Raw genomic sequence first — 16,535 nt, 5'->3', positions numbered from 1 at the left:
ATAAGATCATAAATACAATTTAAAATTACACATATCGCATTAAGTAAGATAAGTTTTGTAAGATATTTAAAGATAAAAATATAAGATAGCTGTTTAGTTCCACAATCGAAAGGACAAAAGACAAATTATAATTTGGATTATTTCTGTGTTCCATTATACGCATAGAATCATAGCAATGTGTTAAAAAACTTGCAGTAGGTTTTTAAATGGACCCGTTAATTAGACAGACGAAGATACCTTGCCAAATATCTTATGCTTCATTAACAAATACCTGCAGACATTTGTTGTCGTCTTTCATGTTATAGTGGTGTACGGAAAATACATCAGCAGTTGGAATGAAACGTATATACATGGCAAACTATAGTAATGATAAACAATATTGTAATTTACATGTTATAGTACAGTTAATCATAACAACGAGAAAAATTGTAACGTACGTAGCGCTCTAATGATTATATTGTTTAAAAGAGGAAATAAAAAATTCCTCATCCTTAATAAAGCTGCAATCCATGAAACAGATAAATAAACCCTGGTGAAAATTACCAAATTTAAAGTAACTGAAAGAGCAGCTCATTGTAATGTCTTTATCTAAACTTTGAATAGAAGTACAGAGTGCAAGGATAGTTGGAAAAATGGACAAGTAAAGCAGCACAGCATACGCATGGAAAGAAAGACATTTATAGTTTTCTAACCGTGTCAAATGCTGAATTTTGGCATAGTGTTGCTAAAGAAATTTAAAAAGATACTTCAGATTTTCATACTGCAGAAAATACAATTTTTAAGCACTAAATTAATGTTCTGTGTAATGTATTAACTCAATTACTATAATAGAAAACAACACTAATGACTTGAAATTAAAAAATGTCGCAACACATCACATTTTACATGTTCAAGTCAAATGGCCAATCCCATAAAATGGAGTCATTTCTACGATTTTTTGAGAAATAGGAAACTTTCACTGAATGTTGTTCATTCATCGGAACTTAAGTTTCAAGTTTATTTATTTCCACCCAGAAGGTCTGAGACCAATGTGGCAATGCAACATTACATTTAACTTATTTAGTAACAGGACCCAACTTCCAGTGAACAAGTATTGACCTTTCTAATTGTCGTTTACATCTCAGTAAAATAATATAGTTGTTTGCTTAGCCGGAACGAACTTTCTTTACACCCTTTAAGTAGACAATATAACAGAAATAATTTAGTAATAAAACAAAACATATTTAAATTGTTGATTAATATTTAAAAAGCAACTATCGCTCAGATAAGTTTCCAGCTACGACATGACCATACCTAATTACCCATTACCTTCGTCTATATTACCTTTCTGTCTTCAATATAATTTGTTCATGTTTAAATTTTTATTAAAGCGGTGCATTTTTTCTTGTGTGTTGTTACGAAGTTGTTTTTTTTACTTTTAAACAGATATAAATGTAATTTGTTTTGCGTGTCTGTTTTCTATGGCAATGGTCTCAAGTTATTTACTATATGTGAACTTTGTGAATGAAGAAAGAATTTAAAAAATGATAAGGGTCAATTATCCCGAGGTAAAGCTCTACATACATGTGTCGAATGATAAGTTTCCTTGACAGTAACATTTCCAGTAGCACCAGAGTCGGTAAATACTACTGTTCGAATCATTACTTGTGAACGTACATGCATTAAAAATTCAGGTGAGATAGTAATCGACATAGTAGTGATGCGATATCCTGTCAGATCAAAAGATAACCTCAAGAGAGATAATAATGAATATAGACCTTGAACTCTTATTGTAAAACATGTATGATGAAACACACCGAGATTATGATTGGCATATATCTGGCACAAAGAGAAATATTTATTATGTAATGTCAATGTTATTTATTACGAAAATCAGTCTTTGCTTACCCTATCATACGACTATTGAGTTGTTTTCCGCCAATATCATTTAGTTACAACGTTTCCGTGTAAGTCAGAGTATTCACAAGTATGTCTGTCAAAACTATGTCAAGACCCAGAACTTTATACAAAAGGTCTTAAGAATAACATATTTGACGCACTTAATAGTTTTTTTATAATTATTTAATATCACATAATACCATTATGAGTTATTCGTCGATAAAAAGTGGATTAATCTGCAAGCATAATAAGAAGTGAACCAGAATTAATAGAATTTCTCCATTATATTTTCTAGTCATTTTGGATCATTGAATCCATTCAATGTATCGCTATAAATATCGCTTAATGTAACGCTATCCGTCTAAGCAGGTGCTCGGATGCATGAGGGATGTAGCATATTTCATTATCTCACATTAAAAGACTCAATTAAACAGAATATGCAATTAATGCCTAGTTTATACATAATTTATTTTAGGCCGATTGTGAATGACGTTCTTTAACTTATATTAGTCACTCTCAACACCTTATTCCTGATGGAATCCATCGCCACGAGGGTATGAGAGAAGAGGCCAGTTTCCTTTTTAAAGCTGAGCTACTGGTACAATTTTTCACGTCTTTGGTATGACGCGGCCGGGGATAAAACCCGCGTCCTCCCGCACTCGAAGCGGACGCTCTACCACTAGGCTATCGAGGCAATTAATGTGCATGGTTGCGTTCTATGCTTACGATGAAATTTTCTTATAAATATTTCCATTTATACGCAAAGTTTGAAGTGTTTAAACCAAAAAGTGTTTCCAATATCTTAGTAAGACAGAAATATGTAACGAATGTTACGTTACAATTCGCTTCTTTCTCGAGTTTAAAAGGCATGATTCGATAAGTTACGAGATGTACAAACGATTCGCAAATGGTCATGAATTGCTAAAAGACAGCGAAGGTAAGTAAGTAAGTAAGTAACGATTTTATTTCTAGAGGCTACAAATAGGGTTTCCCCATCTACCATGTTGGCCTCATGTCGACAGAGGAAACATAAAATCCGAGATTCGACGTTAACGTCATTCTATGCAACCTTAAATAAAGACCAACTGCTCGTGGTGCGCACCCAGTCAGAGATACTTGACATACGTGTTCATACTGTTTTCAATATTCGAACCAAACAACTGTTAATGACTTAGGTATTATTTATTAAAATCTAATAAATAAAGAAATATACAAATATAAATTCTATCATAAAACTGCTGTTCTTGTCGCTTTTCGAGGGTGTTTTAACAGGAGAGAAAACGTGTGTTAACCGAGTTCTCGCGCTCACGTGCTGTTTAAACACATTTTTATTTATGCACGTTCCGTGGCAAAGCGTAAACGTATTACAACCCGAAAACGGATAATTCAAAAGGAAATGATGTCAACGTGAAAACACAACGCTGACATCCCCGCGCATTTCGTGGAAAGCTTATGACGTTGAGAGACAATATATTCATTTATTAGTTTTTACGCGTTTTATGCTAGAATACCTTTAGCGCATGTTCATTTTCGTGCCATAACATCAGGCTTGGGCACCAACCAGTCCCTCAAGATTCTGCCGATATTATAACAAGAAACTGCATTATCCCTACATTAATGCAAACGCATCACGAGGAAGTAACGACGTCGTTAACTGTGTTGAAATATGATCACCGCGCGCCGGGAAGGTGTAATTCCTGATTGTTTGATCATAATCACGTCAAATTTGCAGTGAATTTAGTAGAAAGATTGCGTGCCATGATAGTGAATTTCTTGTTTTGCTTCATTAGAATAAATGCTAGCGACAAAGTCTACGTTATTTTTAACAGCCCTCGTATCTCGGGTATATTGAATTTATTTCAAACACGTGTTTAGATTATCTTTTACGATATAATTATGTACTCATATTTTCCAGCTAAATTAGCGGATATGCCGTGCCTCGTGTGTCTTGATTGTACTGAAATTATTCTTTTCCCAGTTTTAGGGGCCTCCGTGGACGAGTGATTAAGGTAGCTGACTTCAAATCACTTGCCCCTCATCGGTGTGAGTTCGAGCCTCACTCGGGGCGTTAAATTTTTCATGTGAGGAAGCCGTCCAGCTGGCTTACGGAAGGTCGGTGGTTCCCGCTCGTGATGAAATAATGCACGGACGGACACCTGGGGTCTTTCTCCACCATCAAAGCTGGAAAGTCGCCATATGACCTATAATTGTGTCGGTGCAACGATAAACCCAACAAAATAAATAACAAAATAAATAAATAAATTCCCCAGTTTTATTACTATATAACGTAAAAGCTTGTGTAAGCAAAATAATGACACCAATATTTTTTGCCATAGTGATGTGAGTATTTCGTCCATTTTAAAATAAAAAGATGCCATTGTGCATTAATTAAATAATCTTAATTCCTTGATTTAACTGGCACAGTTGACATATTTATATTGTTCGTTACTTAATAAGCAGGTCAACTAAATTTGTTGAAATTTCGTCTTTATAATTTACTGATCAGTGCACCAACTTCCAAACAGATGTTAAATATATTTTGTATTTGATTCTATAGGAATTTTGTCCTGCCCCGCATCAGCCTTTGCTTGTTATTATGACGTAAAGAGAAAAGGTAGTTTAGCGGTAATGGAAAAATAACTTGTTTCAAGCAACTGAAAGATATTATGCTAAACAATATCCTATAGAATTTGCAATGTTTGAAATAATCCAGGTACTTCTGGATTACCCTTCGTATTTCTAGGCATGGTTTCTACAATTCATTTGTTTTTCTATATCTCTTCCTGTGGGAACAGAAATGCTTTATCATCAACAAAACAAATTGTAATATGCCATCGGATTCATTTGTATATAGCATAATTATGTTTACATCTGTCAGTGCTATATACATGTATATCATCGCGTATACGGTGTACTGTTGGAGTCTTAATCAGAAATGCAGAGCAGATATACTGTAAAGAATCTAATTATGGTAATATAGAAACGATTAGTGCTGCATAGTTATAAGCACTTGCACAACGGGGAGTGGGGTGGGGGCGCGGGGAGGAGTTTTTTTAATAGAACTTATCTGACTTATTGTCGAACCGCAACCGAGTTAAACTACATTAGTGGTACAAAAGTCGTGTTGATACCTTGTGTGAAGCTGATGAAGGTAAACAGGAAAATAAAGTTGTTCATTTTGATGACATTCGGTAAATCTTTACATTTCATTATGTTTGTAATACATATACATATTGTGTGTTATTATTTCAAAGATATTTTAGACTACGGGAATATAGTAGATAACTATGTCTGAATAGTTATAATTTGAGAAACATTTCATATTCAGCTTCAAGCGTCTGTATGATAACAAACTCGAAAGAAAATAAAACATATTAAGACAAATTACCTGAGACGATTTTTTTTTCTATCTAATAAATGACTAAAGCACGCGTTTGACCGTAACCATTACCAACTACAAAGATGAGGAATTCCAGCCGCATGTAAAAACTGCGACAAATATTTACATAAAAGCCTCAAGGTGTGTAAAATGTCGTGGAGATATGCAGGCTACCTTGAAGGATATGGTAAGACAGGTAATTAAAAACAGGTACATTGTAACAAAACATTTCTTAGCTAAATCACTAGCCTTGTCTGCGTGAGTCCACTACTTAAGCTACTTGTTCAAGTTATTAACAGGTTTAATTCCCTCTTTGAATAACTTGTGGGGAAGGTCGGGGAATTTTTTAGTCTAACTGTAAATCTTCCCTTTCAAATCGATGTATTTGAAAAAAAAAAAAACAGATTTTGAAAAGTATTTACACAATATGCAATTAAATGAAATAAGTAAAAATAGTTACCTTACGATTGTTTTTTGTAATCTTTCCTTTTCTTTATATAAAACAGCAGCTATTCATACGAGTCAATCTGAATTTCATACTTTTACACTAATACTAAGATATTTTTCTCAGCTTTATTATCTTCTTTTCAATCCTATTACAGATAACAAATTTAAAATGAAAAAAAAAAGTACAAAAAAACCCCGAAAAAATAGGAAAAAAAACTCCAGGAAAAACAGGAAGGGTTCTTACCTCATCCTAGAGATAATCTCCGAAAATTTCCCATCAGTCAAAACCCATTCAATGTGATCAATAGTGATTATACTATCAAAACGACTGAAAACAAAAGTTTCATTCAATTATTGAAAAAAATGTGAATACCTCCTAAATGCATATGACAATAACTGATAAAAGACATGCAGATACCATTTAAAGGAAATTTATAAACAAGAAATATCTTTAAAAATGATGGTCGACGAATTGTAATAAGGAAAGAAGTTTATGAGTTTTTCATCTAACATTCATCTTTCATCTAACATTTTTTAAATTGCAAAACTAAACACCGCATTTTAACAATTTAAATGGTTCTCTTTTAATTTTTCGCGAAGGTTTCGTAGGGTTGCAATTTTGTTTCGTTTATCCTTAGACGAATTATTACAGCAGTAGATTGATGAAGATTCATGAAGCGGTTCATGAGAAGAGGTCATTAAACGTGTTTATATTTTTAGCTAAATTGGTCCCTATCCCCATTTGTAACAAAATAGCAGGAGACGTTACGATATTGTTACACATCGAGTTTGATAAAAATCCATTACATTTTAGTGGTTAATGTGAAGAAAGGCATATCTACTTTTAGCTATAGTGGTCCCTAATAGGGCCCAAGTTCCTATATAGATAAATTTGGAAGAGAACCTTATAATGATGCTCCAGACCAAGTATGACAAAGATCCACCAAGTTGTTCATGAGACGCTGTATAAAGGCATTTCTAGTTTTAGCTCTAGCAGCCCCTAAAAGGGGTTAAATGTCCCAGCTGAACAAAGTTGGCTGCGGGCCGAATAAAGATGCTACAAATCAAGTTAGATTAGAAAACATGAGAACAAATCAATTAAAGGATTGTTTTATTTATTATTTTTATTTATTTCTAAAATAGGCCAACTGATCCCGCTTTAACAAATGCATATTCGCTATTCGTGAATCTTTGGACAATGACGTCACACCAATAAAAATGTGAAGGTCAAGCAAAACATACAATTTTAATTATTTTAATATTTCCGTTTCATGAGCAAAGTTTGACCGTAGTCATATCACATAGATAAATTGTATGCAGAGTACCTTCATTTCAGTGTAATGAGATTCAGTCATTATATAGCATATATATAATAAAACAGATTTCAACTGAGTTCAATATTTGCATACCATACTAAAGAAAAATATTCATATATAATAAATCAGTTAAATAATTTATAACAAATATATATTAAAGCAAACAAGTACTCATTTTGATATGCACTCTGAATAAGTCAAAAAAGCAAGAAACCTTTTCATATAAAGACGACAATTGTAACAAAGAAAATCTTTTAAAAAGCACTTCTCTACATTAAAGACTCTTATCACACCCTTATTCATGTGATACGCAGACCGTATTCAGCTCTTTCTTTAATTTGATATATGTTGGTATTTGAACAGGTTTTTATCATATTTATTAAACTTACTTATCATTTTGAGATATATCAATATTCTTGCTAAATATACTGAGCCAAAGTTAGCTTTAAAACTGTGAACAGCGTCGTTTAGGATAAACGCTTTGTCTACATTTCACTCAGCGTAGCACAATCAACAGAGTGAAAGAAATTGACACTCTCGTCCAATCAGGCAGAGTGTTGCATAAATCTTCCATTTTGATAAATTATCTATAATGAGTTATAAAGTAGTTTGATTTGCAAACTGAAGTCACTTGGCATAGGTAACGAAAACGAATTTAGACGGCGTCGCCAAAAAAGAATAAATTTATATGTCAAACAAATATATTGACGGAGATCTCCTCATAAACAGAACAAAACAATCTGTGTTATTTCTATCACTGTTATAGCCAATACTAAATCAAATAATTTATTAAGTTCACTGCACACCTATATCGTTTTGTGAAAGAGTACTTGTTCATAGGAGAAAATTCATGAGGTAGCCTGGCTTCCTGGCTGCGTGGTTACTTTTTTAATACTGCAAATATTTTCTAAAGTAAATTCTAAGCCTCTAAAATAACACTTTTTCTGATGGCTAAACCTGTGTTCGGAGTCAGGGGCAATAAAAAAGTTAATATAGAAATACTCTGCTGGAGTTACTTCCTCTGTTAATGAAGAAACTTATGACAGAACAAACATAGGGACGAGAGGAAGTCTACTCACGAGGCCATTCAAACTTTTTCTCCTCTCCTCAGTAATCAGAGCTAGTACGGAAGTTTGATGAAATGATTAAAGTGGAAAAATAGAAATTATATCAATTTATAGGTGCAGACCAATTTCACCGTTGGAGATGATGTTCAAGTACCTGTGTTAGATCTAGTGACCAGGGCATGTCATCGACTGGGAAGTGTTTGAAGGTAGAAAATATTACTATTTTGACCTTATCTGAAAGGTCTTTAAGTCGATAGAAGCCCCTATTACTACGACATTCACTCAACGCTACTTCTTACCAATGAAAGAATTCATTCCAGTAAGAATCTTGTGATAATGTGTATATTTATCAGTTCTGGTACCAGTATTGTTTTTTTTTCTGTGCTACTAGACTATCGCTCATGAAACTCTGACTGATTTTATTCGGATATGCAGATATTCAATAGCTGGACAGAAATATCCAACACGTTGTTAAATGGTAAGCATATAGACCAGGAATTTCAAGTAAAATGTCTGAGTTGATTGTTACGTCGCAAAACGCTTTCGTAGGTAACGTTGACGTAATTAGAAACGTTGACGTATTGATGTCACACGAGGTTTCTTACATAACAGTCTGTCTGGTTTACTTTCGGTGACTCCCTCGTACCAAAATAAGTAAATGGTGACTGGTTTTGTAGAATGATAATGCAGCATCAAACATGAGATTGGGATACGCCTACTTTTGATCAGAAAACGAGTTTAATAAATAGGATATAAAATTTAGAAAAAATCTTGGCAATTTTAGGGGAATCGTGATACATGAATTCGTAGTTGACAACAGTTGTATGTAACATGCTATGGATTTGGTAAAACATGAATTTCAACACGAGTTCCACGTACATATGTGAAAATGATCACGAATGAATATGGTAGTTTAAAGTCGATTTCTGTTAATTAAGACGCTCTGTTAGATTTAAATGTTTTGACTCACTTCATCCTATATATCTATATTTAATGTATACGTGTTCTTAGATCTCTTTACTCTATATTTAGACCACTTAGGAGTCAACAGAATGTCTTCACAGCTCGTTGGGGTCTCATAAGGTTACCAAACCTGTCGTGTGAAGTAGGGTAATGGTTCTGACAAAGCCTTCTGGTTCGACCCAAAGTTTGACTTAATTAACATAGTCGTTTAGATTCCTGAATCGACCATGACTACCGAGAAAAAATCATATATTGAGAATATTACTGGCCTCTGACCTATGATGTTGGACCTGATAGTCTGGTTCGACCCTGATTGGAAACTTGTTCTCAATTTAGTTTCATTTGTGACAACGAAGTTTTGACTTCTTGAACAAAGCCTAGAAATCGTACCGAATTATCTAGATCGGGCTCACTTCTATCGTTGTTAAAATAACCATACCTTTGAAACTGCGCAAATTTCACTTTAATCAAGATTCATAATAATGCAAACGCTGCACCCACAAAAGTTAAAGGGAACCGGTATTTGCTGTTTTGTAAGGTCTATTTTGCAAGTTAAATATGTGATTAGAATGAAAAGAAATAACACATTGGAAAACTCTAACACAGAAATACGACAGAAAGAAATAAAAAGTTCGAAACAGATATTTTGAATTTTCAGTGAAATTCAATGCTATTTGTAACTAGTAATTGCGCACTTGCAATAATGCAATTTACACGCATGAACATAAAGAATTGACGCCAGAAATAATTCAATTTATACGCATTACCCAGTTTGTTATTCTCCAGTTGCCATGTCAAATTTACACACATCAAATTTAGGAGCTGTCATATTGGTAAATGAAAATTGTGATAAAACTTCATTTATGAAAACCAACTTGAATATCCTCTATGAATCAAATACAATTAATGAATGTTAAAGATATACTTGACCCATATATCATATTGGAAAACATGAGCGAAAATACTACGTATATTTTATGTAAACATAAAATAGCCAAGTTTACGTATATTGACAGTGCTATGCATTAGGTTGAAAACAGTATACACTGTTTACATATATAGCGGAACACAGTATAAATATGTACTACCACTTAAAAACTGACATTGAATTATGAATGAAGCTCTACATAACCAATTAATTTATATATTTAATTTATATATTTAGTAAAGTTATATATATTTGATGAGGAATTTCTACATTTGAAGTAAATATCTAAATATAAATTATTTTAGCCACAGGATATCTTTAAAAACGAACAAAAATGTTGTCTTTTTTACAAATTGTATAAATAAATGTTCGATCTGTAAATAAGTTGTCCTGCCTTCCTCGTTAGCATAACCTCAGTTTCACTTGCTGCGAGAGCAGATACTCTGCCACTTCTGTCCTAGAAGCAAGCAATTACGCTACTTTGACATGACATATGAATGAATAAGCTGTCCAGCACATGTCTACGACTTTAACAATAATTATTGTTGATAATTCAATAAAGAAATATGCATGCCATTAGTTCTTCACGTCTCTTTAGCGTATATACTTCAACTTCAGCCGAATTCCTCCCTGAGTATGGAAATTGGTAATACTTCGCACAACTTGTATTATGTGGCCTAGTTTATGGTTCTACCGCGTCAAGAATTACTCTTGCTTTGTCACCAGAAGCTTTCAGTCCCACTGCTGGGTACACTTTGCAAAACGGTGGATTGTTTATCTCTAGTACGCGTATCTGTAATATTCAAAAAGAACCTTTAAACAGTTTCGTTAACATACATAGTAAGGAATGAACAACTTTAATAGTAAAGAATGAACAACTTTAAATGAAAAGTGTGCACTTAAGTTCAGGTTGTTCTATTAGCATGTGCACCGCAAAACCTGTTAATTTTGTTTGTTAGTTTGTACCGTAGACATTGTTATAAAAGATAATATTTAGCACTTCTGCATCAAACGAAATAAAGGTGTTTAACTAATTATCATTCTCAATAATATTTGGAACTAAACTGCACACTTTGGCCGGTACTCAAAAATCTTTAAAGTCTGTTTCAAATATCAAACACAATTTCTTTATTTACCTAATAACGTTTTTTTTCTTGTAGTCTTCCATCTTCATGCGATTATTAACCATGTACCATGATAATTGTCACGTGCTCAATATCTTAGTAATTTGTAATATAGACACACCTTTACATTTTGGATCATTCACCACGGAGGTTATGTATGCTTGATAATCTACGTTATTATAAATTGCGAGAAAAAACCCCATATAACAACTGTTTCTTCTACATATAGATAAACCGATTCTTAGTTTAAACTTACATTGTGTCATTAATTTTTGTTTATTTTTTGTTTAGTATTCAAGCGGCCAAGGTGTTCAGTAAATTTTAAAATATCAAGCAGGATCATATAAGTTAAAGTCAGAATGCATACAAATCTTTCTACAAATTACAATATTAAGTAAAACACACAGAATTATTACATTTAGTTTTTGTTTTAGAAAACTTTACATTTTATATATATATCTTTCTACTTTGTTTGTTATGTTTGCATAAGTTACCTTTTGGCGGTTTCTGGTGAAGAAAATATCTATTTTTGTCCTGAACACATTCGATAAGTAAGACGATACGCCGACACCGATGACGTCACCAGCTTTACTGGGAGGACTTATGCGTTCCCTTGTTGTGCTCTGGTCATGTATGCTGAAAATAACAAGGAGCATTGAGAAATAAAGAAACTTAATAAAATAATTTACTTGATGCTAATCCTAATCCTGCTAAATTTCTATAATTGACTTGTCCATCTTTCAATTTGGAAAGTACCATTAACTGTTAAAAGGGGTGTTTACAAAAAAATAGAACCTACTGACTGAATCGCGAACAGTGCAGATCATGGTCTGACTGCACGGATGCTCAGGCTGATCATGATCCAGACTGGTCGCAAAGGCAGAATCAATCGTGCCCAGCATGATAAGGGCATGAAATACATTTTTTTTCAGTGAGATATAATCCATATAATTCACTGGGGAGAGATATAGATACGGTCTACGTGTTAATTCTGTATCAGTTCGAACTATATTCGTAAAACTTAAATGGATGTGCAAATTGTTACACATTGATTTGTCATCGAATTGTTAAAAGGCTGTAAAAGAAAACTAATGTTGGGAATTCATCATCACACAAACACAATTTGAATGAAACTTTTTAATATATTTATATATGGTGTTTGTGAATTTAAAACAGTTTTACTTACCATCCGTCTTTAGCATGATATCCTACTGAGAATAATCCATCTCCAGGCTGTTCTTTTAATGAATTTCCCTTCGGTACAAAACCTATGGCTGAATTAGAAAACAGTATTAAAGCACATTTAAGCCTTAATATAGCCTTATATATAAGGCTTATTTCAGCCCTTCCTGAGAGCAGATGGTCATCGGACAACATTGAGATGTTTATAAATCGCGTGAGCAACACAATTGTAAGATTAGTCGCATTGTCATAAATTCCCGACAGACGCTTGCAACTCGTTTAATTCTCTGTCTTTAAAGCATATGACTTGACCAAGATCTATCTCTGTACAGGACACTGTAAAACATTCAGTTCTAAGAGTTAAGAAATGCAGGTCAATTTATTGGTATAAATATTTCATTTAATGCAAACTACTTTAAAATGGAACTTACCAATATTGCCTCTGTCATCGCTGTTTATTACCTCAACTTCAAAGTATGTGCCAGTTTTAATGGCCCTTTTCCCGACATATAAGCCAATATCTCCTTGTCTGATGTCTTTGAAACTGCAAGGGGACATAACCACATGATTTATTTTAACGGCTGTAGAGGTGTGTTGCTTTCTTTTATTTGAAATCATAATTTCGTTTACATCATCATCAACAGACGGTTTATCTTTAATTGCTTTTCTTAGATTGTATAAAATTTATATATAAAATTTCTGATATTTATGAGTATTAACTCATATTAAAATCAAAATAATTATATCTAGTGTCCTTTGCGTGATTCTCAGAAATAAAATTGTCATTTTTAGTTAAATGTTTAGCAATGCCCGAGGTTAGCTTGCTATAAATAACTTCAAGTTTTTTACCTGAGGTACTCTCCAGCCATAAGAAGGTTTTCACATCTAAGCTGGCTTTCAAATAAGGACTGAAAAAATGAAAACAAATATAAACACGACAATGAGAAAACATTACATTCATAATAATGTTCGATTATATGATAAAGAAATTGTTGACATAAATAAAATATTATATGATATTGAAGTATACATCTCACTGCATTATTCGTGCGTTAATAATTTTCAAATATGACCCAGTCAAGTTAACTCACCAAACAACGAAAAAAAAAAAAGAAAAAAAAATGCGGCAAGTTGTTTAAAATGCTGTATCTGTCAATGATAGCAGCCAAATCTGGAACAAAACACATATTCACTAAGCTATTGTAAGTATTGTAAAATGACGTTTGGTCCAAAAGAACAAACGAGCAATGAGCAACTAAATTTGTAACTAGCAATCATACACAAACAGCCAAGAAAACTGCCCGCTAGAGGTACACATGTTCGAACCTTGTGATTATCATCTAAACAACACTCACCAGGACACTAGGACTTATTTTACAGTGTTTTTTTTGTGTTCTTTCCTGGGTATCATATTCGTGCCTTTCAACAATGCCTAATTCAAATTCAAATTAATAACATTTCTCACCCAAGACGTTCGACCTTTTGATCTTCTTTTATGGAGACTTTCTCTCACTGGAATATCTTCATAAAATACCTCGTCATATTCTGTAATTTATATATACTTAAGCATTATTTTCTTATTATATACATTATGTTTACTAAATTAAATTTACTCTCGGAAACGATATCTATAGCTGGAGCTAATAATCTGACTTGATTCAGTTACGCCAGCGATGCGGCAGCCATTTTGTTTTAATCAAAATTCATATCTGAAAATTACTAGCAGGATATGGAATATATATCCTGTTTGCACGTGACGTCTCTCGATCAAACATGTAGACGGCGTATAAATGTATTTTTCGTCCCTAAACAGAATCATAATGTAACACTGTACAGAACACTAACTGACACTAATCAAAAACCGGTTCATAAGAAAATGGATTGAATAGAGAATTGTCACAAGTACCTTGGGAATCTGGTATTGATATATTGTCTTCGTATATTGTACTGCTGCTGGTTCCCAGTTCTGCTTGTAACGTAATAGGTTCCTCATAATCTAAAATATTGAAAATGTAAACTATTCAAGATAGAATATGTATTCAACTTGTTCATATGAATTAGTTAGGGGAGTATAACATTTCAGACAATACAAATACATACACCAAAGAACTTTGAAAACGTTTCACTCATATATATATGGGAATTATTCCATTGTTGTAACTTTAATCTAATATCTATTTTTATGTTCACTAATTATAATTCATTAAATCTGACCCAGTATGGTGTTTTCTTTTTTTGAAACTTGAAATGTGACCGTTGTAGCTCGTACTGTATTTCATTTTCATATTGTCCCTAAGTATTGACCTGGCACTCAGTTTTAATCGCCAATATTCCTATAGCATGAGCCCTGTCGGCATATTCAGTTTAGTTCAGATGTTTTCTGCTTTTTTGCTTACACAAAACACCAGGCTTCTTGAGACATACAAAAAAAGTAAATTCAACCAAATTTTAAGAATACTGATGACAACATCACGATTTGCACGTGCACAGCCAAACACGGGATTTTCGCAAAAGTAAAAATTATTTTACCGATATTTGTGTAGGCATTCAGGTTAATAAAACGATGTTTAAAATGCATTAGCTTACGTTTCGAAATAAAAATGATATCTATATTCTTCAAGGGTCTAGTTGGAAATTTTGTTCAGTATATATGCATTATGACAATGTTCTTGGGTCAAATTTTTCAAAATCATAGATGTCATTTAGTTTGTGTCATACGATGTAGGTCAAATAACTAAATAACGATATCCGTATAATTTATCATGAAGAGACTCAATCAAACCGAATCTATTATTATTTTGCTTACGGTCTATGCTACCAAAGATCTTCTCAAGATCATATTGTATGTTTTCTTATTATTATGACAAGCAAACACACAAAAACATGTTTAAGTAAGGAAATAATGTGGTTACCTAGAGAATCCAGTTCCGGTGTGTTTTCTTCGTGCATTGAAACTATAGTCCCAAGTCCAACCTGTTCCAATACTTCTTCAATTTTATTGTTTCTTTTGAAACGGTAATTGCTAACTGAGTTATTTAGAATGGCACTACAGAGTTTATGCTTAATTCCCTTTAACACACGCTTTCACCGCATTGCAGTGACAAATAATGTGTTTGGTTCGTCAGTTCTAGACACAAGTTCATCACTTATTTGCGATAACTCCTTTTTTAGATCTTCGCATGATGTTTCAAGTGATTCAATTAAAAGCGTATCGGTTGTTTTAGCATCTTTTGCTTTTTGAACCAATTCTTCTTCCAGTTTGTCTAGACGGATATTTATTTCATCTCGGAATGATTTAATATCGGCAAGAAATCCCTGATATATATCTTCAACCTGTACCTTATTATCAGTGAATGATGTATAGAATTTGGTCACTTCTTTCTGACAAGAATCAACATCTTTGACAATGTCTTGAAATTCCTTACTCTCCTTAAACGTTTTGGATACATCACGTATATATTCAACATTACACGTTTTGTGTTCTAATATCGTACAGTCACCGCAGCCTACTTCTTCATGGCTTGAACAATAAAATTTTATTTTTTCATTTTTGTGCTTCAGACAATTTTCGAACTTTTCTTCTGTTGCCTCACTAATGTCTAGAACTTTTGTATCAATATCAACCAATCTGTGATCTTTACAAATTTTGTATTTTTTGTGGTTTCCGAAACACGCTATACACATATGTTCCTCACAATCGCGACATAGACCGTTTGCAGGTACACGTTTAGTGCCATCTCCGCAAGGCTTACAAAACATTTTTCCAGTAACCTCCATTGACATGTTAGTTTAGAAACTTTAGAATTAACAGGCTTTTTGTAATATATTGTATATATACATTCAAATACGCTGACTTATAAAACTGAACAGTCGTTAGTCCGTTTTAATGCTTAAATATTCTATTAAATTTTGAAATCCACGTATATATAGGTTTAACGTAATGCTCTTTTCATTACAACTTGTTTAAATTTATCTGCCCTACTTAATATAAATAGATATATCGATTTCAGATAGAATGGTATTTGAAAATCGCGGTACTTGTAAATACGCTATCAATACATAAACCAGTTATACTCAAAAGATAATTTATTTATACCGTGAATATTGTAAATAGTGAATGACGTACGTCGTCATGGTATTGGTATAAATATAGTTTTGGTGTCGTTGTTCTTAAATATTACGAGCCTCGGTTAATTTTACAATAACTTTTATTTTTAAATATAACGAGTCATTGTTAACTACTTTAATTTA

At 32.9% G+C, this 16,535-nt stretch overlaps 2 protein-coding genes across 2 annotated transcripts; both read right to left on the bottom strand.

Annotated features, from left to right (window-relative positions):
- Positions 1–6,852: 6,852 nt before the first annotated feature.
- Positions 6,853–16,131, bottom strand: LOC123537420 (SPRY domain-containing protein 3-like). The gene is made up of 8 exons (XM_053529031.1): positions 15,197–16,131; positions 14,191–14,280; positions 13,750–13,829; positions 13,134–13,192; positions 12,716–12,828; positions 12,289–12,376; positions 11,597–11,738; positions 6,853–10,771 (listed from the first exon to the last, which is right to left on the bottom strand). The coding sequence occupies exons 1-8, from the start codon at positions 15,231–15,233 to the stop codon at positions 10,661–10,663; spliced, it is 720 nt and encodes a 239-aa protein (XP_053385006.1). The 5' UTR covers positions 15,234–16,131; the 3' UTR covers positions 6,853–10,660.
- On the bottom strand, positions 15,369–16,067 carry LOC128550215 (transcription intermediary factor 1-alpha-like). Its single transcript, XM_053528750.1, has one exon. It carries the CDS (start codon positions 16,065–16,067, stop codon positions 15,369–15,371), a length of 699 nt encoding a protein of 232 aa, XP_053384725.1.
- Positions 16,132–16,535: the final 404 nt, after the last annotated feature.

The sequence above is a fragment of the Mercenaria mercenaria genome, chromosome 17 (genome assembly GCF_021730395.1).
Source record: "Mercenaria mercenaria strain notata chromosome 17, MADL_Memer_1, whole genome shotgun sequence".
Lineage (NCBI taxonomy): Eukaryota > Metazoa > Mollusca > Bivalvia > Venerida > Veneridae > Mercenaria > Mercenaria mercenaria.
The sequence above is the reverse complement of the archived record's forward strand: the minus strand, read 5'-3'. Positions and strand labels throughout refer to the sequence as shown.